The sequence below is a fragment of the Akebia trifoliata genome, chromosome 8 (genome assembly GCF_017979445.1).
Source record: "Akebia trifoliata isolate Shusen 1 chromosome 8, ASM1797944v1, whole genome shotgun sequence".
Classification (NCBI taxonomy): Eukaryota; Viridiplantae; Streptophyta; class Magnoliopsida; order Ranunculales; family Lardizabalaceae; genus Akebia; species Akebia trifoliata.
This window is the reverse complement of record NC_141382.1, coordinates 44,715,704-44,742,138: the sequence shown is the minus strand read 5'-3', so window position 1 is coordinate 44,742,138 and position 26,435 is coordinate 44,715,704. Positions and strand designations below refer to the sequence as shown.

The 26,435-nt window shown below is 32.4% G+C and overlaps 2 protein-coding genes across 20 annotated transcripts in view; both read left to right on the top strand.

The window, feature by feature from the left end:
* Window positions 1–8,047: 8,047 nt before the first annotated feature.
* Window positions 8,048–15,139, top strand: LOC147397083 (uncharacterized). Of its 18 annotated transcripts, XM_086452519.1 has the most exons (12): window positions 8,048–8,373; window positions 8,420–8,473; window positions 8,569–8,628; window positions 10,756–10,846; window positions 11,961–12,047; window positions 12,150–12,274; window positions 12,485–12,559; window positions 12,875–12,943; window positions 13,109–13,341; window positions 14,212–14,347; window positions 14,544–14,678; window positions 14,850–15,139. In XM_086452519.1, exons 2-6 carry the CDS (start codon window positions 8,429–8,431, stop codon window positions 12,170–12,172), a joined length of 306 nt encoding a protein of 101 aa, XP_086308645.1. In that variant the 5' UTR covers window positions 8,048–8,373; window positions 8,420–8,428; the 3' UTR covers window positions 12,173–12,274; window positions 12,485–12,559; window positions 12,875–12,943; window positions 13,109–13,341; window positions 14,212–14,347; window positions 14,544–14,678; window positions 14,850–15,139. The 18 variants fall into 18 exon arrangements, 16 of the variants coding, with proteins under 16 accessions (XP_086308645.1, XP_086308647.1, XP_086308646.1 ...); XM_086452509.1 differs by lacking the exon at window positions 10,756–10,846 and having other exon boundaries at window positions 8,056–8,373; XM_086452505.1 differs by lacking the exon at window positions 10,756–10,846 and having other exon boundaries at window positions 8,058–8,473; window positions 13,109–13,181; window positions 13,272–13,341.
* A 1,721-nt stretch (window positions 15,140–16,860) lies between these two features.
* Window positions 16,861–26,435, top strand: part of LOC147397080 (cytochrome P450 714C2-like) — a 37,354-nt gene continuing 27,779 nt past the window's right edge. The window contains exons 1-5 of one of the 2 annotated variants that reach the window (XM_086452502.1): window positions 16,938–17,441; window positions 18,327–18,553; window positions 19,813–20,060; window positions 20,577–20,931; window positions 22,099–22,705. In XM_086452502.1, the coding sequence (XP_086308628.1) occupies window positions 17,153–17,441; window positions 18,327–18,553; window positions 19,813–20,060; window positions 20,577–20,931; window positions 22,099–22,524 (1,545 nt within the window). In that variant the 5' untranslated portion in view covers window positions 16,938–17,152 and the 3' untranslated portion in view covers window positions 22,525–22,705. Of the gene's footprint in view, window positions 17,442–18,326; window positions 18,554–19,812; window positions 20,061–20,576; window positions 20,932–22,098; window positions 22,706–26,435 lie in introns of those variants that run through there. The other variant, XM_086452504.1, reaches the window with a different exon arrangement.

Genomic DNA, 26,435 nt, shown 5'->3' with positions numbered 1-26,435 from the left:
TGAAAATATGAGAATACTCTTATAGTTATGTTATGGACGAGTATTACACAAAATATATGAAAATTTTCAAAAAATCCCTTGCACAATTTCATTGTGGATGGAGAGTTAGGAATTGAATCATCAAACTTATTAGCTGTACTTTTAGACTGTCATGTGGATCAAACTATAAAAGCAAAATCATAAGATGATAATAAGATCAATTTTGCTTCAAAAGTTAAAAAAAAAAAAAACTGTATAGAGAAGGATGGGACTGTCATGAGGAGGTTTAGTTGGAGTGGCAATACTAGGAAAAACAATCTATCAAAAAAATCAAGGAAAAATAACCATATAAATGAACTTTAAGGCGAAAGGGGAATGCTATAAAATAGAGAATATTATTAGTAAGTTGTACTTTGGAACATTAGTACAAGTTAAAGACTCTAATATGATTTTGTTTTCTCGTGTTGGACATCATTTGACCTATTGTGCTTAATAAAAGATGAAAATTTGTGTATTGATGGAATTCAGTTTGGTGAAGATTGTTTGGTCTACGAGGAAAGGAAGATGATTCCTTGGTAGAAATACAAGTGAGGAATAAAATAAATATTTGCCTTAGCAATGTTAATCATATTTTTTGAGTTCATTGCAAAACCATGTACATACCATGAATTATTTCTACCCAAGTTTCAGCTTCCATTTGCTTCTAGTTCTTTTTCTTTACTGATGTACTGAATGAAGCAAGGAAATAAGCTAATATTGAAATCTCCCATAAAATCTTTTATTCCTTGGTGTAATTTGACATTTGGACTAATTCCTAACCAATGATGGGACAGTGAGAAATATGCATAAGGGGTTAGTTTGTAGTTGTTCTTGTAAGTTTACATTGTCGTCGATTACTTTTGATTTTGATTTTTCTTTTAGAGATAGTATGACTGACCTCTAGTTAGCTTTTCCCTAGTTGAAACACTGCATATTCTTCTTCTTTTAATACTGGCGCATTTGAAATAAAAAAGGTATGCTTGACAAACTTTGGAAACCATGTGAACTCTATAAATTTTGAATTCCATACTTACATTGTAAAAAAACAAAACTTATAGTTGGAACACCAAGACAATACTCACTTTCCCATAAGCCTTCTCAAATGCGGAAACCATTTCAAGCACAAATGTGCCACGCCTAGTCCCCAAATTGTAGGCCGTACACAACTTAAGATGAGCATTAAAACTCAATTACAACAAATACAATCATATGTATATATACACAGAGGGTTTGTATGAATGCATAAATGTAACTATTGGGAAAGAGAGAAAGGAATCACCTATATCGTCTGTTGCAAATAACTTCCGAAGAGCAGCTCTATGTGATCATTTGCCAAGTTCATAACATGGATGTAGTCTCGAATCTATTCATTGTCATATTAAATTGACATTATTAATATATATTTCATCTACTGTCATTGATATTTGGTGATAATGTCTGAGTTTTAATAACAAAAGCATAAATTAAACCATAAGGACTTTTCTTCAGAGTTACCACAATGAGCCAGAGTTTTGACATTTTCACAAGGCACAAACAAACAAGATCAAGTAAGATTTCATGCAATAGGCATCACACCATTCAAAATCCAAACAAATAACACATGACAGCAATGTTGACCAAGTCAAACTGATTTTGGGTGTAAATTTCAAGAAATTCACATACATGATGTCTCACTCAACATGAAATCTTGGATCATTCATATGCCAACAAATATTTTTTCATGCCAAAAAATAAAGAAATGTTCAATAAATCAAGAAAAAAGCAACAAAGCTTTACGTACCACACTACCATCTTTTGTTGGATAATCATGACCATGTATACATTCAGCTTAGGCAATCTGCCAACAACTACTTCTTGGATGTAAGGCATGAGATTATTTGGAATGCCCTTGGGATCTTCACTAGTTTACCACTCTCATGAGCTCCAACAGGATTGAAAAACCTTAGTAATACAATTCTCCTATCCTATTCGGCCTTTTGAATATCCCAAGAAATTTCTTCAAGAAAAAGCTAATAAGCCAAGGAAAAGAGCGGAGGTAAGGAAGGATTAGAAACTATACCCATTTAGAAGAATAAGATGCATAGTCCAAGGAACTGATCAATACATATATGCTTACTTTCCGTAAATGGAAATTGAATAACTAGGCCTACTAATCCACCAACAAATATAGAAGTTACCCAAGAAAGTCTACTTATTTAGAGTAGAAACATCCACCAAATCCATGCAAATATATGAGAAAACCAAAATAAGTAAATCATACTAATAATTGGTCCCTGCTCTCTTTAGACAGATATAAAAAAATAAAAAAATAAAAACATAGAAGCTAAGTCTACTAGTAGAGCTACAAGTTTCGCACTCAATGAGAGTTCAAGCGAGGCGACAGATCTCCTTTGATCCATGCTTCTAAAGACCAGAAACCGCCTTCCTGATTTCTGTTACCTGCATGAAAATAGAACTTCATGAGAATAAATCCAGCAAACTCTCTAAACATGTGTAGAAAGAAAGATTAATAGAGATTCGAAGTTCATTAAATACAAATAGAAGTCAGTATTAATAATAAGCAAAACAATTGAAGATTCAAAATTCTCTAAGCACAAATAGAAGGCAACATAAATAACAAGAGATTCAGATTTCTTTAAAGAAAAACATAAAGAAAGATTAATAAGCATGAGATTCAAATGAATGGTGGACTATGATAACAAAAGCAATATGATGCAATTGCTTATCAAAATGTCTATTGTCAAGGTGACTTGTTTGACAGATCACATCTTTGCTTACTCGCCACTTTAAGCCGTCATCACTAAAACTCATTTTTTATTTCTTCTAAAATGTATCAAAACAGTTTCTGAAATCTGTTTTCCGTCACTTTGAAAAGAAAATTCATTTTATGCGATTTATGTCTAAGTGGAATTAGGGAATATTTTTTATTGAATATAATCTTCCCAATATTTCCAAAAATTTATTTATTTGTTAAATTCGTTAAGGAGTGAATTTATGAAAAATCTGGAATCTAAGCTATTGAGATGTTACCTGTAGAAACAATGAGCGTGTAGTGCCAAAGAAACATTTTTTTCTTATGATTTTTGTATTATAAAATATCAGAACGCATATTATTTAGATAATATATCAAGTTCCATTATTCGACTTAGGGTATTACATCAAGATTAGAAAAGATTTGACCAAGTTATGAAATTTTGATCGAAGAGGTGTTTGTCTATCTCATGATCATGTTTTCAAAAAAAAAAATGACAAGATAACGATTTCTCTTTAAGTCCAATACCTTTTTAATGTCCAACAGTGTACGTAGGTTTCTCTTAAATCACCCCTAAGTGATTGATCCTAAAAATTGAGGCGTGACATGGAAACTCTTAATGTAGTAATCTTGGAAGTCAAAGAACCTCACATCTCCTATTAGAACTTTCAGATCTATTTCCTTTTAATTCTGGGGGTTTGATCAGATTTGTGTGTCATAAGTAAATGTTTGTGTGCCATTAGAAGATTTCAATCTCACACCTACCCTGCTTCCAACCTAATTCGCATTGGGAAGTGGGATGCATCAAGATAAAATCAATTTTTAATTATTTATTTATTTAATGGATGTATATATATATATAGTCGTAACCTATTATCATTATTTAATGGAAAATTGATCTTCAATGAAGCAGAGTGATGACGCATATTACGCATACCTATGCACCTTACATATTATATCATATTTATTTATTTACTAATATTAGAAGGTGGCATGTGCAAATTTAAATTAACTATTTGTAATTTAAAGATTAAAAAGTAAAAATAAATTTTTTTTTTTAATTTTGAAAAAGAGTTGGGATTTTGTTACTCAGAAAATTTTCACTCGATTTGTACTTGGCTAATGTGGCAAGGGCACAGAACTATATATCTTTATCTTCGGGATATACAAGGAAAATATCAATGGTTTTGATCCCTTTCTGTATCAGTTGAGTATAGATCGAGTGAAAATTTTTGAGTCTGAAAATCATTAGCATTTTGAAAACTAATCGACTTACTTATAATTATAGTGTGGGATTGTAACTTTCTTGATTTTTGACCAAAATAACTTAAATTATATTAAGTTTAAATGTAAAGAGAGGGGCATTTGCAAGATCCAATTTTTGGTGTCAAACTTCTCCCATTCCGCCTTCTTTCATTATATGGTAAAGATAAAATTAATTATAACACAAGAATCGACTTCAAACTCCCATGAATCCGTCAAAAGTAATTTAACGACTTACAAATTTGTAGACACCCCATTTTTGCACTCGCCTGATTAATCAACTCGTCAACTTGATCGCAACGATTCCCAATGATGGATGATTATTCCAATGCTTTATTTGTTACTAGATATGTTTCAGAAATTCAGATGAGGTATTTCGAACTAACAAAACTGTAGAAACCATGCTACGCCAGGAAAATACGACCCCAGAAACATAGAAATCATCATCTTGCAAACCAAAAAGAAGCTTTACAATAAAAATCACTAAAAAATAACCAAATTATCAAAATACCCCTAACATCAAAACAACCCTAGAACCTACGTTACGCTTAGGAAAACTCATTCAAACACATAAAACAACAAATATAAACCAAATAAATCATTTCGCCAATTTTCAAAAAATTTAACAAAATTACGAAAATGCCCCTCATAAAGTTCACGACCATTTCACACAAAAAATTTCATAAATGACGCAAACCAATATTTCCATTGAATTCCTTACGAAAAATCCATTCTAAAATATCCTAGAACATAAAAAATCGACATAAAACACGAAAAGTCATCTCCGAGGGTAAAACGGTAATTTCACAATTTTTATAATTAAAAATTTTGAAATTAATAAATAAAATATTAAATAATTAAAGTGAAACATTAATAAAATTAATTTAAAATTTTAAACTAAAAAAATTGATCAATTAGACTCTCAGGCAAAATTGTTGAGGGTTGCCAAGATATTTCTTCAAAAACCCCTCCATTTGGGGGTCCAAAGAATTAAAGATATAATAGAGGGGGGTTCTCCAAAAAATTAAAGTCAATCAAGCAAGACTAAATTCAAGGTATTAAAATCAATCAAGTAAGACGAAAGTCAAAATTAAAATTAATTAAGTAAGACTAAAGTCAAGATATTAAAGTTAATCAAGTAAAACTAAAGTCAAAATCTTAAAGTTAATCAAATAAGACCAAAAGTCAAAACCCTAATAGAGTTCTAATTAAATAATAAATCTATTTAATAGAATTCTAACTAAAATATAACTCTACCTAAAACAATTCTAATCAAAATACAACTCTACCTAAAATAATTCTAATAAAAATACAATTCTACCTAAAATAATTCTAACTAAAATATAACTCTAACTAAAAGAATTATAATTAAACAATAATTCTATCTAAATAAACCCTTAAAAAAAATCTATAAATAGGAGTCCTTACACCCTATTTTCGTATAAAATAATAAATCCTAAGAGAAGTAGGTCAAAAAACTTCCCTAGCCTCCCATAAACCCTAATTTTGAAGTCCTAACGCCTTACCTAACACCCATACCTCAATTTTAGGTCGAAAAACACCTAGAAGCCCTTCAAAAACACCTAGAAATCCATAAACAAATTCGAAGAATCCAGATCTAAGAAAGAGATACCTTGTCTCGGAGATCAGAAATTAGATCTAGAGACAGAACGAAGCGAGGAGTACTATACAAAGAGTTACTCTATCAGATCTAAGGGAATAAGACCGTTGTATTAAGAAAGATATACAAATTTTTTATTTTTTTTATTATTACTTAGGTCTTTTAGCAATGTAGTTTATTTGGGAACTAGTAGAGACCGGTGTTTGCTGGGCGGGGTTGGTGCCTAACACCTTCCAACCCGGTAATTTGATCCCCGAACTCAGTTATTTTCTGTAGTAGATTAGTTGATTTATCCGTTTAGAGTTCCAAGTTCGATTCCTAGACCATAATAAATAGGTGGCGACTCCCAAACCTCAAAGGTCAAAAGCGGATCCGCGCACCCCGCGGATCGAGGGCACTTTCAAAATCAATTATGAGAATTTTGATTTTTGGGGCCAAATTCACTTGACAGACGCACGTGATTATGATTTATGACAAAAGATTTAAGTGTAGAACAATTTAAGAAGAAGGCTACTATTGGCACCCCAACATTTACTTATACACCCCAATTAAAATAAAAGAAATATATCAATGATTGAGAAAAACTAAAAGTTGGGGTGCCAGTAAAAACTTCTCTCTCTCTCTCTCTATTGTTTTTAAGAATTGTATTTGTTAGATTTAGGATTTTATATGATTCTAATCCTAATTGTAAACAACCATTGAAGTTGTTTCAATCTGTTAATTATAAATCTTTATAATGTTGAAATAATAACTTGAACTAAACTTTTGTAATGTTTGAATGGTGTGTTTTAATGTTTCATTAGAGTGTGATAAATAATGTAAGATAATTAGAGTACAATAAGTAAAAGTTGGGGTGCCAATAGCAGATCTCTTTAAGAACATATGGATTTTGTGATTTTCTGTCAACAAATATCTATACTAAGCTAATAACCCAATGACATGACACCACTTGCATAAAAAAACAAAAGGGAAAATGGGATGAGGACCTTCTTTCTTAATAGTCCATTTAGTAAATTTTTCTCTTTCTAAACAATCCTGGACTTCATCTCCCACATTTCTCACGATTGAATGCTTTCGCCATTCAAACTCATCATTTTCATCCAAAAAAATTGATTTTTGACATCTCTATCAAGTTTTCCTTCGAAGAAGATTAGAAGGAAGGAGTCATTTTCAAAGGTGTTTTCTAATATTTTGAAGATGTATATAAAAAATTAGGATTTTTCACTTTTTTTTGTCTTCATTTTTGGATGAACATAGATCAAGAACGATTCTTTTAGGTCGAAATTAAGATGAATAGTACAAAAGTCAACTACAAGGTTCATGTATTAGAAAGAATTAAGAGTAAGGATCTAGTTAGGTATCCCGTTCCTAATCAAAGTCATGTGGTACCCCATTTTTATACCACATGGCATATTTTGGAACCCACTACCGTGTAGATATGTGGTCTATCCCTTGGTGAACTTACATACCGAAAATCATAGTGTTTGAAAACTTGTATTCACAAGATCTAATCTCTTGAAAACAATTTTAAATCCAAAGGGCGGATTTACAGTGGGGTAGTTGCCCTCATAATAATTTTCGAAATCTATGGATTAGTGCCCCACAATAAAAAAAAATTCACTCTTAACTGCCTCACAATATGTTAGTTTTCATTTTATGTTGCCCCCAGTCCCACTAAATTTTTTTTACTCTTGGCTACTGCCGCATGGGCAAAATCTTGGCTCCGCCCTTGTGGATGCACATCACCAACCAAATTGATCTTTTGTGTGTAGATTCATCAACGGATGGACACATATATCAATATGGTCAATCGGTCATCAAAAATACGACAGCCCAATCTCATCGAAATGCACAGTTATTGAATAATTTTGTAAAGATCAAAAACTATTTTAAAGTTAATATATATTTGTTTGACTCGTGAGTGTTTAACTTAACTCAACTCATTCGAGTTTTAAAAACTAAGGATTAAACAAAGGTTCATGCGCACCAACCTCAAACATTGTTTGAAACTATTTTTTTTTTTTTTTAATGTAACACTTGATTTTATTAAATAATAAAAATCTAGCCATCGGCATCTGTTACAAAAGAATCCTCTAGTTGCAGATCACTTAATATCAATTGCAGTCCATTAATTAGCAATCTGTATTTAAAAACTCCTCATTTGGAAATTCAAATACATTTTACATTATAGTCGTGGCATACTCAAAATACACTCTTGATGTGGCATGTGCTAGAATAAAAGATTTTTGCCTCGAGATACAAATATGTACATCTTATAAATATTTGTAATTGTGTATCCCGAGGCAAAAAATATATGGTTGTTGGTATCATAAGTATGTCATGTGGGGGGAGTCTAAAAATCATTATTTTTTTCTTTGGAGCTTCCACTCCTCCTCCTTACTATCAAAATCTTCAAAGTTCAAATCAACTTGAAACTCAACCTAGTTAACTTGACTCAAACTAGAGTTTGAGGTGACCCAATTGCAAACACGATGCAATTGACTCATCGAGTCAATTTGGAAAAGGTGCAGTCAATTCATTATCTTGACGCCATTGCCGAAGGCATCTCCCACCGATCGACGCCAGGAGCTTGGGACTCGGGGGGTTTTATAAGTAGCAGAGTACATGAACGACTCCATTGTCTCCAACTCCAACCAGTCCTCCAATGGCGGCCCCACCAAAAGATCTTCCAAACGCCTAATATTTGATCGTCGTTACGGTTGGGTGTAAACTCTCTCTCTCAGGGTTTCTTTGTATCAATGTAGGCTTGATGAATGGAAGGAACCTTCAGAAGAAGCTTTAGTTGGTGGAAGAGGAATGTGTGATTCTATTTCTATCCACTTCTTTTCTTTATTTGTTTCTGAAAATTTTGTTTTTGTGTAATTTTTCTTTATTATTTCTATCTTTTTTTCAGGTTTTGTATTTTTGCCTCTCGCAAATGCTTTGGTTAAGATTGCTTCTCATTTCTCATTCGGTACGGAAATTTTATTTTAATCTTACCAATAGCTTTCTGGTTTTAATTTTCCTGATTTTATTCGTTATTTTGATTGAATTGCTTTGAATTTCTATATTGGGTTCCTTTTTATTGGCTGGAAAAAAAAATATTTCATGGAAAATCATTTGTTCTGTAGTCTACCGGCATTGATTTGGCAAGAAAATCAGGGTCTTGTGGAAAACTGGTGGAAGTTGGATAGGGAAATTCCTTTTCCCAGCAAAATTGGGTTTTAACTAAAAATCAGTTTCTAAGTAAAATGCATGAGAAGAAGGTGAAAAATTATGTTTTCTTGAGAAATCAATTTTATTTGTAGTTCTACTTAGTGAACAAACGTGACCTTAAAAATTACAAATTTGCTCGAAATATATAGAGTTATAAAGCATGATTGTAATACATTTTCTTTGAAATAGAGCTAAAAGAAAAAGTACTTCTCATTTTGCAATTGGTAAGATAGTAAAAGCTTTATCTAAGAAGAGCTTATTAGAGCAAAACTTGTTCCTTGTCTTCTTTTTTAGAAGTCACCAAAAATGATACTTGTAGAGTTTTGAGGTGTTGTTTTTGAAATAGGGGAAGACATGTTGAGGTTCTTTTTTTTCAATAGAAACTGATTTCATATTGAAGAAATTGCTTTCAGTTTACGTCTTGTCTTTGCTTATTTTCTCCTTGCAACTTTGGTCATGGTTACGCCTCCTATGCTTTATATGGTTGATGTAACTTATAAAAATATATTTTTTGAATTTAGAATTTGTTGACTACACAAATTCTAGAAATTAGTTTAGAATCAAAATCTTATTTTGATTTTGAAGGTAATGTGATATCCGATTCTAGAATCAGATCCTAATTGTGGGTCCTCTGGTCTTACTTGATTCTTGTGCGTGCGATTTCACCTATGAGAACACTCTGATGACCAACAACATTGTGGTTTTCTATTTTCCAAATGTGTTAATTTTGCTTCATGAAGAAAAACCTAAGGACAGATAAACATTTGATTATAGATTCCAATATTTTATAGATTTGAGTGTATTCATATTGTTAGGACTTCTATTCTTCCTTTAATCCACTAAAGATTGAAGTAGTTTGTTTCTAATATTTCTTGATGAGATCGAGGAGAACTATCTTATTCAGAATTAGATTAAAATATCTCAACTTGATTACCATGATTTGTTTCTTTGAAGAGTAAGTATTGGGTTTTGGTTACTATGTTTTTGCTTTTTAAGCTTTGTGGTTTGTTTTGATTACTATATTTCTTTGAAGAGTAAGGCAATTCAATGTTTCTGGTCACTATGAAATTAGAAGCTCCAAGGTCTAGGGCACATGGACTAGATGTATGAAATTTTATTTATGTGCAATAATTTTCTGATAATTGTTTAAACTGTTGTTGATCACATGATACCATTTGATTAAGGAGGGGTGATGTTTTTGTCCACTAGTTTGCTATTTCTTCTTGTTTTGTTTAGTTATTTTCTTTGTTTGAAAATAGGTTTGGTGTGGTTTCGCAATGTTAATTTTTTGATCAAAAGCTTAAAGTAACTTAATTATGTTCAACATGAAAACCGTAGAGACCCAATGAACAAGACCACAGATAACTAAACTAAGTTTTGTCTGTGGTTCATTTTGCTACATTTTTGTTCTACATCATCACTGCTACACCCATCATGTATACAATTGGAAACCTCCCCACCTTATGATTGGGTGAGACCCATTGAACTATTCTTATTAGTCATGTTCTTAGTCAGTTCGTTCTCAATCCCACTATAATTTAGTAGAACCATCAAAATATGTCCCATTCTTTGTAAATCTATATTTCTTTATGTTAATTTTTATTGAATTTAAATCAAAAGAACGTATAAAACCCTAGCGTTAATTTGGAATTATTTTTTTGCTAGGTGATTTGGAATTAATTGATACATTAACTTAAGAATAGATTAGTGTCAAATGAGATTTTGAATAATTAATTTTATTTTGCTAGTTTGACTCCACCCTTGACACAGGTATATTTTCTTTTATTTATCTGGTTTCGCCAATTTAATCTTGATATTCTAATAGTGTGTTGGACATTTAAGTTGCTAATATCACTGCACTGTGTGTGCGCTCGTGCATGTGCAGATCCTATTGAAGTTATTTTCACTTTTTTCTAGTGTAAATGTGCCACAATCCGTTTCCATACCCCCTTCTCACATAGGTGGAGAACAAAAAGGTCAGATAGAATCCATAGCCACTAAAATTAAATTTGCAATTAAGCACTCTCTTCTATACGCTTTCATTTTTCTCTCCACTATATTTTCTCAACCATTTTCCAAGAAGTAAATTATTCATTTCATTAAAAAGTGCCTCAAATTGAGTGCACCACCCTATTTTGGGTCACATATCACCAAATGAAGTTATTGTTTTCATCATCTCCCTATTAATAGATGTGTAGGTTCGAGAAAATACTTTTTATGAGTACAATTTTGCCACTTTTGGATAAATACTTCCGTTTTTGTATTTTATTTTAAAGAAGCCATTCTTCTCAAGAACTCAATAAGAGGACCGCAATTTGCCTTCACTTTTTAACTAGCACCCAACAGAGGGTCTATATAAGAAGTAGGTGGTTTCGTTATCTTGCACCCCAAGCAAACTGCGTATTGCTCTAGCTTAGTAACATCCCCAACCTCGAAGATCAGAACCTTGTTCGAACTGATATAAAGATTAGAAGCCCTTTTTAAACATCTTAGCAGATTTGTTAAAGTATTCAATTTCTCTTACTTTGCTTCAGTGGAAATGATCATGTACCTTTTTTCAAACTTGGACCCCTTTATCAGCGGTCCACTTTGGAGGTCATTACTCTCAGAATTTCAAACATAACTATAAACCAGAAGCATGATTGCGGATCCCATTGCATTGACCTTGTGGAGCTTCTAAAGAAACTTATCAAAAACCCTTTTACCAAATATGAAAAGAAGAGTTGCCTCACATACTTAGACCCATTTGCTGCATTTTGCACCAAAGTCCATCCTTCCCAGCATATAATCCAAGAATGACCAACTAACACATTCTTAGGCCTTTTCCAAAATCAATCTTGCAGCAGATCCCATCCTATCCTTACTCGCATATCCTGGAATGGCCGACCAACACCATTTGTCTCCTTATTGCATATTTCATTTTTATTTTTAATCTAAATATGAAATTACTGATAAAAAAATGAATTCCATGATGTTAAGTTCAAATATGTTTGTTATTAGGTCTTGTAACCTTATTTGAAAATGAGGAGTTTGTGACTATTATGCCATTGTTTGGGTCTTGCTGATGAAATGACTATATTAATCATTCAGATGGATTATATAAACACTTCGCATCCAAATCTTATTGGTGGAAGCAAAGTTGTGGAGGTTGCTATGCAGCGATTGAGATCTTCAAAGGTATCTGCAACTATTTCATTGAAGCCAAAGGTGTAACAGTAATTATAACTGTTAAAATGGTTTAGTGTAATCACATTTGAATAACGTTATATTTCATAACAGGATTTTGTAACCTCAGCCATTGAAAGCATGGTGTGGATGTTGAAAAGCTCACCGCATCTGAAAGGGTCAAAAATTTCGAGCAATTCTTGCCAAGTCTGTTGCAAATGGAGTTATGTCTAACAAAGGTATATTTGTTCATCCTATTATTGTTTATCTTCTTCAATTATGTATTTTTTTTTAATATTTGGGTTTTTACTTAAGGAGAGGCAGTGAACAAATTCGTCATATCTTACCATGAATCTGATCCATCATTTCATTTTGATCCTTTATGTTGATGGTAATTCTTTTGACATTTTTGAATCACAAGCACTAAGCTTTGTTCCATGATTTTACAGTCATTTTGGCAAAAATCAGCTCTTTGGCACAATCCCATCTAAACTTTTCAGCTCAAACATGGTTTTGATACATGTGTAAGTTCCATCGAACTGCTTTAATGGATCCAGTTGTTTGCTTCTCATCTGCAGTTTGTAATCTCATTTCGATTCATTCTACTATTTTAGCTTTATTTCACTACCAATTCTTTTTGGTCTCCCACATTATTTGAAATTCAACTATAGCAATTTCTTTTTAAAAAATTTCAGAATTTCAAATGTTTTTCATTCATTTTGTTCAATGAAGTTTATTTCAGAGTACTAGTTTCCTATGTTAGAAATATGGAAAATAAGGACTATAATCCTATATGTTAAACAAAACATAAAGAGTAGATGGTTGTTTTCCATTTTCAGGCATTTGTCCAAAAATAAACTGACTGGCTCCTTACCCAACCTATCAGGCCTGAATGTCCTCAACTACGTGTAAGTATGAACCAGTTTATGAATTCTATCTAGATAAAAAGATTAGAGCAGAGGAAAGAAAGTTTTTTTAATGATGGATCAATTTTTTATTTTTTATTTTAACCTAATAACCTCGAAGTAAAGTTAATTGTCATCTCCAACCCAAAATGATTTTGTGCCTTGCAGGGACATGAGCAATATTAGTTTTGATGTATTAGATATTCCTCCATGGTTTTCAACCATACAGTCCTTAACTACAGTGAATCTCTCTCTATCTCTCCCTCAAGTTCTCTCACTAAAAAGAAGGTTCATATATGCTTTCAATAAGTAATGAATCTTGTCATGCAAGGTCATGGAGTACACACAACTTTAAGGACAACTACCACAAACACTGTTCAGTTTCCTCAATTACAGACCTTGTGAGTATCTGTTGACTCTCAAGTAATACGAAATAGTAGGCATAATTCCATGCTAATTAATATGATCTATAGTTTACCAATGAACCTAAGCGTAGATGCTACGGGGCTAGATTTTCCCTCATCTTTGGCACAAGTTAAAACATGCCTAACAGTGTGATGGTCTTTCTTGGCTGGTTTATGAAGCTTGTAACAACATTGGTCATGTACTTTTGAAGATTTCATTGATCGTGTCTATCCTTAAAGAATGGCATTTTGAGGACTTCATCTTGGCCTAGTGTTGTTTTATTTTTTTTCCTTTAGATAGTGAGGGTCTCCCTCATTTATTGCCCCTTATTGATAATCCTCTTGGATGTTGGGAATGTTCCCCTTCTCTTCTCAATACAAATAAGAATATATAACACCACAATAGGAGGAGCAGCAGCAACAACAACAACAACAACAAAGCCTTGTCCCAAAGAACTTAGTTTTAGAATTGAAATATAGAATGTGTGGTGTGAGTCTGGACAAGGGATTGAGGATCCACCCATAGTTTCAAAATTGGATTATAAAATGTGTTGTGCAGATGAAGTTGGTCCCCTTTACCAAATTAAAGGGATCCATACAAGTTTTGGCAATGTAAACATTAGTTAGGGCACTACAACTAAGCGTTGAAGAGTTGTTCATATTTAGAAATGTGGGTATAAAATAAAAGCTTCCAATTATTAGTAAATCTTCCCATGTTTTTAGAGTTTTGTTATCCTAAATAAGCCACCGAGTGGCCTATAAAACCCCACACCCTCTACTAACTTATTAAAAAATTGAGAAAGAAAGATGGCCAAGAAGATTGTTGTCGTGTTTGTAATGTGCATTGTCCTCCTTGCCACAATGCAGTCACGATTGGCGGAGGCTCAGGAGGAATTTAAAGCATGTTTCAATACTTGCAACGATGAATGTAAAGCAAAGGGAAAAGGAAACACCTTATGAGAAATCACATGCGATAATGAATGTGAGGATAAGGAGATAGCCGGTAAGAAGCATCTTACTTTCAGGACTTTGATTTTTTTCTGATTCCCTGACTTATCCAAATTTAACTGAACTGACCCCTCCACCCCCACCCTCCCCCCGGCACATTGTATTATTTCCAAATCAGAACTTGGTTAATATGATTGCCATAATAAGGAAAAAAAAATTCCAAAACAAATAAAATGTACTATAGCAATCAGAAGTTTAAGAAACAACCTTTTAAACGGCACCTTGGACATTGGCACCGATTATAGCAATCAGCTGCAACTCATTGATTTGCAATATAACTTCACCTCTAGTTACATGGAAAGGGGAGATTTGCATAATGAGTTAATGTAAGCCACTCTTCTGACCAAGTCAAGATCCTCTCTTTCTAGTTATTATTTATCAATTGAAAAAAATAACTTCATCATTGTCTTCTCCACTCTGTGATTATACCCGATATGCCAGTTTGTGGTGATTGTAATTTCTCACTTTTTTTCCCGTCATTTTGTATTGTTTTGCAGACTAGTGGGCAATCCAATTTGTCAAAAATCAGAAATAGTGACTAAATATTGTGTTCTTCCACAAGAATCATCTCAAGGTCTGTACGTTCTATAGCGGGATCACTAGCTGAATCAGTAAGGACCTCAAGCTCTTGCACCCCCCTGGTGGGAGTTCTTAAAGTTATCCAGAATAGATGAAAGTGTTGTTTGTGAATTAGTTGGTATTGCAATGATACGTTTTGTGTTTAATTTTTAATTGGATTTAATGTGAATTGAGTTTCTTGGGTGGTCAAGATTTGGTTTCTATGAATTGTCTTTGTTTTATGATTTTTTTTATTACTATTTCAATTGTTGTGATTGGTGAATTAGATGACCGTCTTATTATTTGTTAAACCTCCATATTTGACGGTCACAGACTATATAATTTTTTTTTTTTTTTAAGCTCATCCTCCAATAATTTGACTCAGTTAAGTTCATAAAAAAAAAAATTTCTACAAGAAAATATTTGAGACCGTCAAGTATGGGCTTTTTTCACATAGTCAATTATAGTAAAAACTCGATATAATATGATTACATTTATATATAGGTTCGGTTCTATCATACACTTGAGCTTGGAATCGAATCAAATCAATCGGTTTTTTAATCTAAATAACCCATAATCGAATCAACCCAATCCAAAATATTTGATTTGGTTCGATTCTCTTTCACATTTGAACTGATCCAATGTGCACCCCTACTCAGTACTGCACTCAGCACACCCAAAGAATTTAATAAATAAATAAATAAAATTGAAGGATATAGTATCTTGAGATCCAAAATTGGGGCCCACCCGACCAATTATGGTGAATCTGTCCATAATCACAAGGATCAAACCTCCTCCACTCAACCCACCTGCCACAAGAGCAATAATGGCCAAATGGGATCCCACCAAATTAATTAGGTTGGGTCTGAATCTACTGTCACATACTGACTTGCAATAGACCACTGACAACATATTGGGAATCCAACTATTTTAATTTGTTAAGGTGCTGTTTGGAGAGAAAGAAGTAACTATTAAAGAAAATAATTTTTTAAAAATAGTTTATTTTTGCTTTTGAATATTAATGATAAATTGATTATTAAAAAAAAAAAACACTCAATATTCATTCAAACATAGAGAATCATAGATAATTTTCTGAGTATCCCGATGAAAAATCTATGATTTGAAATGAAAAAAAAAAACTTATTTTTTTAAGGACAATGATTGTGAAGAATTCTTTATTGAGAATATTTACTAAATAGTCCATTAGTAAAGAATATGGACCATTTAAATCCCACTTAATAAAATATTAACCTATTAAGAATTTTTTTTAACAATTTAAAAAAAAAAAAATACCTGAAATACCCTTTTAACAATCTTACAAAGTGGTTTGATTTAAAAACATACTAGTCAAATAAAAAACTTGATCAATTTATTTGATTATTAATATTTTTAGTGAAAATAAAAAATAAATATTTTTATTTATTAAAAATTATTCATAAATTCAATATAATTTTATTTGACACATTTAAGTTTGACTTGTTAATTTTTGAGTTGAATCAATTTGAGGAATATTCAAGTTGAGTTTTAAGATTATGTTTTAATTATTTATATATTTTAATAAATCTAATATACATAGGTCAAATCAATTTGACGATGACCATACTCATATTCATCAACATCATCACCATCATCTATGTAAGTTAAAGATTACTAGTTCTGGGAATAGAAAACAAGGATTTTTTTTTTTTTTTTTCATTTATATCATTTTTTCATTGTTCTATAAGAGATGATTGTAGTCAAGGGGCATGTCATTAATCTTAGAATATGGGAGTACCTCAAATAAATATGTTTTCTTAAACTTCAAAAATCATTAAAAGGATACTTACAACATTTTTACTTCAAAAATTAATTTTAGACTAATACTTGGTAAAATGGGAACTAAAGAGTATATTATTATAATTTGCAAAGAAGTAAAATAAGGTAAAGAACTCAAATATTACAAAAGTATCTAACCCGACCCGAGTCATGATATCAAAAGTTTCACTAGTCATGATGTCTTCCATTACAAATGGTTGATGACTAGTAAATGTAAGGGTGTGAAATAATTTCGAAACGCCACATGTCTTGCAACGAAGAGGATTTCTTCAAAATTTTGAAGTAGGGGACTCCAAAGAAATATCCTTCTTTAATAAAATCACGTGGTACATGATGAGAGAAAAAAGAAGAATAATGCTTGTGAGGGACATTCTGAATCATTCTCGGTTGTAACTCGAATACCTGATATTAGAGAAAATTCAAAGTTATGGAAATGGTTGTGATGAAGATCATCTTCTCAGTGTGTTTGGTTTTCATCTCTAGTTTGCTTTTCCATCTCTATAACGTTGTATGGTTGAAGCCCGAAAGACTTCGATCAAAGCTTCGAAAGCAAGGTATATATGGCCCTCCACCTTCATTCCCATATGGGAACCTTCCTGATATCAAGAGGATCCAATCGACAGCCGCAAAGAATCGAAAACATGAAAAGTCACCCATCACCCATGATTTTAGTTCCATCCTCTATCCACATTTAATGCAATGGAGAAAGCAATATGGTATGTTTTAGTTCTTTCTAGTACATGAGCATCGTAGTTAACTTTTGTAATGTTCAAACATTCGTGATAATATGACTCACCAGGTGGTATACTCAATCGACTCCCTGAACTTTTCCACTTCAGGGAGTCGATTGAGTATGCCACCTGACAAGTCATTATGTTTGGATGTCAAAAAATGGTAAATTTATCATTTTCGGAGTTGGAAAAAAATTTACCAGTGTAGTGTAGAATTTTTTTTTCTTTATCATTTATTAAAATAAATATTTTCCCCTTTAAGTAAAAAAATTTAATTCCCAAAATGGTAAATTAGTCGAAATATATGTAATTTCGATCACATTTGTATAGTCATCTTGGTCTTGGACGATTTTTAAAATCATAAGATACAATGCCAAGCTAATAATTACCGGTTGGACTTTAACATTAGAAATCGAAATTAAATGTGTAGATGGTTTCATTATGCATAATATATTATATTTTTCAATTAACAATTTATTAGAATTATAAAAGGGTAATATTGTCAAAATGACCAATATGTTTTAAATTTTTATTTGTAACAAAAAACTTTTAAAAATGATAAACAAACAAGTTTTCCAAAACCAGATTTCAGAAAAAAAAAAAAAAAAAAAAAAACTAGACTTCAAACTTCAGACTGCAGAATTCAAAAGTGTTACCAAACATACCCTAAATAATTACTAGAATTCCAACATCGTCAACCTCTAGTAAAATAGAAGCTGAGATTTTTCTTCTTAAAATCAGATATCGTTATCAATATATAAAATCAGGACTTTGAGCTGCGATTTCTATCTATAAAAAATATATATTTCTTTGAGTCACTCAAATCGACTAATGAGTAATTTAAAACTATGGTGATTCAACTTTTAATAGGTAAAGTGTTCACTTTTTCGGTGGGGAATGTACAAATTTTGTGCTTGACCCACCCTGATGTGGTGAAGGACATGATCCTGAACACATCTTTGGACCTTGGGAAGCCTTCTTATCAACAGAAGGAACTTGGATCTTTACTTGGAAAGGGCATTTTAACCTCAAATGGGGCTACTTGGGTACATCACAGGAAAGTCATAGCTCCAGAGTTATACTTGGAGAAGGTTAAGGTAAATTAAAACTACCCCCTCCAAGTTTTTATTAATATCTGACATATCCCACATTTTCAAATTCATGCATCATATCCTTTGACTGGTAACATCCCTGAAAGATTCTGAAAATGACATAAATACCCCTCATTTTTAATATCTTATCACAAACTCTTTAGGAAAAGCACAGAACACACACACAGCCAAACCTTTTTTTTATATACCCTCAGATCTATGCTGCAAGATCTGAGGTGTGGGAGGTAGGTCTTAACCTCCTGACTCTTTATTTATATATCCTAATTTTTAATTTCCAACCTTCATAGAGGGTACAAGAGTAAATAAAAATATATGACCTGTTTGGTAAAATAAATTACATTACTAAACAGCGAACTTATTTGCTTAAATTTTTTTAGCAAAATGCTGGAGAAACGTTAAAATCGACATCGTTTCACACATTGCTGATATGGATGCAGTAGGGAACCGTAGATGCTTTTCATTGAGATACAAATGAAAATCATCTATAGTTATGTGGACACCTCCACGTCAGCACTCTGAGTGAAATGCATCTATGATCCCAACATACATTCACTTCAGCAATGTATGAAAAGAATGTGTTCCCCTATTTTTATATTGAGTCGTGTTGGAGTGACCTCAAGCTGGAACCTAATATCGCACTTCTTGACGTGAAAGCGTATGAGAACCATAGATTCTTTTCATCGAGATATGAATGAAGAAGCATCTATGCTTTCTATCTACTTTCACGTCAAGAAGTGCAAGATGAGATTCCAACTTGAGGTCACTCTAGCATGACTCATTTTAGAAACACGCCTTGTTAAATTGGTGATATTATGTTTACCACCCTTACAAAATGCAAGATTAGGTTTACCCCGTTGGCCACAAGTCAACATTGCTTTTTTTTTTTTAATTATTAAACAGTGAAAATTTGAATTAGTAATTTAAATATTTGAAGACATTTTGGAAAATAAAATTTTCACAATTAAATCATCAAGAAAACACAATGTTGACCATGGTGAAGGGGGTAAATTTAATCTTGCATTTTGCAAGGGGTTAACCTAATATCACCAATTTAAGAGGGGTATTTCCAAAATACCTTTATTTATTTATTTTCATCTCAACTACTCTGAATCACTCATGGAAGAGAAACTCCTCGTTTTTCTTAAGAGTTGGTTTGAAGTCAAGGGAGGCAATTGTCCTTATAATTTTTTTGTGGATCTTGGGAGGCCTTTTAACTAATGGTTGCTTAACTGATAAATTTACAGGGTATGATAAACCAAATGGTGGAGGCAACCAACATACTGGCAAACTCATGGGACAGTAAGATTGAAAGTAAGGTGGGCTTTGTAGACCTAAGAATTGATGAAGACTTGAAAAGATTCTCATCTTTAGTAATCTCCAAAACTATGTTTGGGAGAGATTATGAAATGGGGTTGGAAATATTTTTAAGGCTCATAGCCATTCAAAAGGCTATAGTTAAGCCAACTATGATTGGTGGGATCCTTGGATTGAGGTATGCATGTTTCAAGTTTTCTACTTTAACCAATTATTAAGGCCTTGTTTGCGAATGTGGTGCATACATACAATTGTAGAAGCACTTTTCTTTGAACCAAGTTGGTCCTTCGGCTTGAGTTTAGTAGGTACTGTATTTTGGGATCTAGAGAAGTTGTGGGTAATGTCTAAACAAAAAAGTATCGATATTTTACGTAATTATTTTAAAAATTTTGAATATTTTTCTTTATTGACTAAGATAAGTGAGGAGAATATTGCCCAAGAAGAAAGTAACTTTCAAAAGATGGAAGTGGGTATTGGCCATTTCTGGCTTCTTGTTTTGGATTCATTTTTATTATTTGATCAAAAACTGCTTTGGGGGATCAAAAGTGTTTTTGGGGGCCAAATGGACGTTAGTGGCCCTCAAACACTTTCCTAATGCTACTTATGCAATCCATTGTTCTAAGTAGTAATATTATACGCTAGGTAGCTTCTCATCTTTTGCATAAGGCATTTTTGTTGTTGTTGTTGTTGCCAGAAATCTTCCCACAAAGAACAATCGAAAGTTGTGGAGATTGGAAAAGGAGGTGCACTTGATGATCATGAAGATAGTGAAGGGACGAACTGATTCTACGTCGGATAAGGATATACTACAAATGATCATCGAGGGTGCTAAAATTGGCAATCTAGGGGAAGATGCAGTCGAGGAATTTATTGTCCACAATTGCAAGAATATCTTCCTCGCTGCGTTTGAGACCACTGCGATTACGACATCATGGGCATTAATCTTATTGGCTTCATATCCAGATTGGCAAGATCGTGTTCGTGCTGAAGTGGTTCAGATTTGCGGTGGGCACATACCAGATGTTCAAATGATCAAAGAGATGAAACTGGTATTAAACTGTCTGATTTTATTTTATTTCTTCAACATACCTATAGATACCCCAATTTGATTGAACAAGTCCGAGAGCTCGTTCGAATCCATGCATCAAGAATCAAATCGAGAGAATTTCGATATAAAAAAATGGGACCCACTTGGACCAATAAAAAATGATCAATTTTGCTCATTAAAAATCAAATTTTGCTTGACTATATGGCCTATACGGCCAAACATAACTTTGCATAGCCGTACAGATCATATGGCCAAGCCATTTTTTGTACTGACCTTACCTTTATGATATGCATGCTTAAAATTACATTTGCCTTACCTCAAGTATGGTTAAGTATAATTCTTTTGGTCGTACCTAGGATACATCCAATTTAGTTAGGTAGTTATAGAGCCCATTTGTGCACCAGATTTTCCATAGGAAACACTAAACACTTTCCTTATCCCTCAACCGAACTTCCTTACCTAGAACTCTAGGAAGACCTTTACCTATCCATCCTGATATAAGAATCACTACAAGACAAGGAAAATGAATTTTGAAAACAATTTTATGGTGTCTGTTTAAACCTTAATTGAATGGTGGCGACTCTAAAACCCAAGTAAATGAGCTCAAACCTCCACAAAGATTTCGAAATCCACGTATCTACAATACATATTGAATATGTATAAAAATATAAAATCATGTTTTCACCATCTTAGTAAGGAAAGTATTTTTCAAATGGTAATTACACTATCAAAACTGAAACTTTCGACAAGATAATTTGACGTGCCAAACCCACAAATTTTAGAAATCGAATTTTGATGACCTATGGCCGTTGAAATTTTTTATGTCCCCCAATTCGACGACTTAGAGCCATCAAAATACTCCCATCCTCCATTAATTTGATAATTTCAATCTGTCGAAAAAAATTTGACAATGAAAAATCTGATGCCTTGGACCATCAAATATAGGCTTTTTTCGATCAATTAGCTGAAATACCCATTTCCCCCCTATTATTTTATCCTTCTAATTAGCACAACAGTAAAAAAAAAAAAAAAAGTGATTTGGATTGTGCATAGTCACATTAATTTCGAGATCTCTCGTCCATGAGTTGGTAAATTTCTTTAAATGGTTTTCAAGCTCTAGGAGTTGATAAAAACTAAAACACACTTACATATTTCCCTTTTTTAACAGCTGACAATGGTACTTCAAGAGACGTTGCGTCTGTACTCTCCAGCAAAGCTCATTTCAAGAGAGGTATTGAAAGACGTCAAGTTGGGAAATATGCTTTTTCCAAAAGGTGTCAATGTTTGGATACCGATGATACCTTTGCACCAAGATGCTGATATTTGGGGACCTGATTCCCACAATTTTAATCCCGATAGGTTCGCTAATGGACTCAACAGTGCTTGCAAGTTCCCACAAGCGTACCTGCCATTTGGTATAGGAGCCCGTACATGTGTAGGACAACACTTTGCCATGTTCGAATTGAAGGTAGCACTTGCTCTAATTCTATCCAAGTTTTCTGTCTCCCTTTCTCCGAGTTATCGCCACTCTCCTAACCCTGTACTGATCGTAGGGCCTCAATTTGGAGCTAATCTCATCATAAAGAGGCTCTAAAAACTTTCTAGGGTGTTTGGAAAATAAGAAAGCAAAATTGATTATATATATTTGCTTGATGCATTTGATTGAGTAAGTATATTTGATATGTGCCCGACCGAATACGTACACGTGGAGTCAGTTATGCATGCATGTTATTATTTACTAGAGAGCTATTCTTATTTCATTTATGATTGAGTCATGTTCTTAACTGGTTGAGTCTTCAAGTTCTTATTGTGGTATTGTATTAGATAAATAGTTGCTATGTGTTGTAGTGTTATATGTTATGTTCACTATCTAAAAAAAGCCCATATTTGACAGTCTCGATTCATCAAATATGCCTGTCAAATATTTTCTTGTAGAATTTTTTTTTACAGCCCTTAACTGTGAAATTATTAGAGGATGAATTTTAAAAAAATAAATAAATCTATAGTCTATGACTGTCAAATATGAAGATTTAACAAACAGTAAGACGGTCATCAAATTCACCAATCACAACAATTGAAATAGTAATAAAAAAAATCAAGAAAAATAATCATAAAACAAAGATCATTCATAGAAGTCAAATCTTGACCACCCAAGAAACTCAATTCACATTAAATCTAATTAGAAATCAAACACAATGTATTATTGCAATACCAACTAATTCACAAACAACACTTACATCTATTTTGAATAGCTTTAAGAGCTAAATTCAGATATTTGAAGATATAGCATCTATCTGTATTTGTTGAATACAGAAATCTCAAGCGTAGACAAACCAAGCCTTTGAAACAAACCAAACCTTCCATCTTCAACAATCAGGTTGGGTGTACGGGTTGGATCATAGCTTGTCTGATGAGTAAGAGAAGGGCCAGCCATTGGAGAGAATTCCCAATAGACATCTAGCACGGATTCGACAAACTTAATGTTCTGAAAATGATTGGCAAAAGAAATTGCCTTATTGCTGTGATTGAAATCACCCCACGTAGTTCTTCTACGTCCACTACCTTGTCCAAGAACTTATTCATTTTCATCCTTATCCTAGCTTTATCGCTATCCTTAAAGCAGTTGTGTCCATCACCTGCAAAAAAAAAAATTACAGTTCACGATGATGAAGTGGAGCAACCCAAGATTTGAAATCACTCCCAACTCATTAGACCCAAAATATTAGTGGCTATTGACTCATGAGATTTCCTTGGTAGGACCATCACATGTTAGGGTCCTAATCCCCTTGTATGCAAGCAATTATAGTTCAGCAGATGCCCAGGACCAAAGAAAGTAAAAGGATGATCCACACCAACACCATTCAAAGATTCTTTTCTTATACAATTTTACTTAAAATAACAATCTGACTTTTATAAAAAAAAAATTATAAAATAAAAATAAATATTACCTCCCATCTCCAAGGATGGAACAGAGGTGCACTTGCATGAAGAGATGGGTCTAGATGTACTGCACTAAATACTGGTAGGACCTTCCGACCACATGAAATTAAATAATCTGAAATATGAGCAAAGCAGATTTTTCTTACAATTAAATAACTGGTGCATGCAAGATTATTATGTGTAAAGTGTCTAATTTGTTTAATTTATATAGAAACCTTTAAATTTGACACATTTGATAGCTTTTCGATGCACGAACTTGACAATGTTCCCACACTTGAGAGTTCTATTAATAACCTACATTTAAAATATCACAAAAACAAATCACAACCATCATTGAAAAATTTACAGAGAGAGGGAGAGAGATTCTTACATTTTGAGTAAATTCCATATTAGACAATAAAAAATCCAATGCATTAAATTTTATGAGATTTATTGGCCTTGGGCTGTCCAATATAAGCTTTTTTCACATTGTGTATTGAAACTCAATTTGCAACAAATTTGATAATTTTAATTTGATTGATATGCATCGGTTTTAATGTGTGTTTTTCCAACAAAAGATAACTAAAAAATATCATAAAAACAAAAGTTTATTTTTATCTACAATCAGTTTTCTAATTAAGAGATCCTATTTTGATGAAAATAATATCAAACAATACCAAATAATTTCAAAAAATACATGAATTTAAGTTTTTGTTAAATTTGAAAATTAACCAAAGCCAGTTGGACCCGTTAGGGCCGGGTTCGGGTTTAGATAATTTAGGCTGGATAGGATTATATGGCTGATCTAAGTATAAACTGCCTCTTTAGGGCCGGGTTGGATGTCATAATAAGAACTAATCAATTGACACATATATCCATTAATTTTTAGGGGGTTTGATAAGATTTGTGTGTCATAAGTAAATGTTTGTGTGCCATTAGATGATTTCAATCTCACACCTACCTTGCTTAGTGCTTCCAACCTAATTCGCATTGGGAAGTGGGATGCATCGAGATAAAAAATCAATTTTTAATTAATTAATTATTTATATTTGTCAATTATTGATCAGTCGTAACCTATTATCATTATTTAATGGAAAATTGATCGTCGATGAAGCAGAGTGATGATGCATATAACGCATACCTATGCAAATTTAAATTAACTATTTGTAATTTAAAGATTAAATAGTAAAAATAATATATATTTTTTTAATTTTGAAAAAGAGTTGGGATTTTTTTATTTAGAAAATTTTCACTCGATCTGTAATTGGCTGATGTTGCAAGGTCACATAACTATATATCTTTTTCTTCAGGATACTCAAGAAAAAGATCAATGGTTTTGTACCCTTTCCGTATCAGCTGAGTATAGATCGAGTGAAAAATTTTGAGTCTGAAAATCATTAGCATTTTGAAAACTAATCGACTTACTTATAATTATAAGGTGGGATTGTAATTTTCTTGATTTTTGATCAAAATAACTTAAATTATATTAAATTTAAATGTAAAGAGAGGGGCATCTGCGAGATCCAATTTTTGGTGTCAAACTTCTCCCATTCCACCTTTTCTCATTATATGGTAAAGATAAAATTAATTATAACACAAGAATCGACTTTAAACTCCCATGAATCCATCAAAAGTAATTTAACGACTTACAAATCCATTTATGAGAATTTTGATTTTTGGGGCCAAATTCACTTGACAGAAGCACGTGATTATGATTTATGACAAAATATTTAAGTGCATAACAATTTAAGAAGAAGGTTACTATTGGCACCCTAACTTTTACTTATTACACCCCAATTAAAATAAAAGAAATATATCAATGATTGAGAAAAAGTAAAAAATTGGGTTGCCAGTAGAAACTGCTCTCTCTATTGTTTTTAAGAATTGTATATGTTAGATTTAGGATTTTATATGATTATAATCCTAATTGTAAACAACCATTGAAGTTGTTTCAATCTGTTAATTCTAAATCTTTATAATGTGAAAATAATAACTTGAACTAAACTTTTGTAATGTTTGAATGGTGTGTTTTTAATCTTTAATTAGAGTGTCATAAAATAATGTAAGAAAATTAGGGGACAATAAGTAAAAGTTGGGGTGCCAATAGCAGATCTATTTAAGGACATATGGATTTGTGACTTTCTGTTAACAAATATTTATACTAAGCTAATAACCCAATAACATGACACCACTGGCATAAAAAATCAAAATGGAAAATGACTTAAATGACGGTGTGGGATGCGGACCTTCTTTCTTAATAGTCTATTTAGTAAATTTTTCTCTTTCTACACAGTCCCTGGACCTCATCTCCCACATTTCTTACGATTGAATGCCTTCGCCATTCAAATTCATCGTTTTCATCCAAAAAAATTGATTTTTGGCATCTCAATCAAGTTTTGATAACTCAAATCCATCGGAGAAGATTAGAAAGAAGGAGTAATTTTCAAAGGTGTTTTCTAACATTTTGAAGATGTATATAAAAAATTAGGATTTTTCACTTTTTTTTTTCTCTTAATTTTTGGATGAAACTAGATCAAGAACGATTCTTTTAGGTCGAAATTAAGATGAATAGTACAAAATTCAACT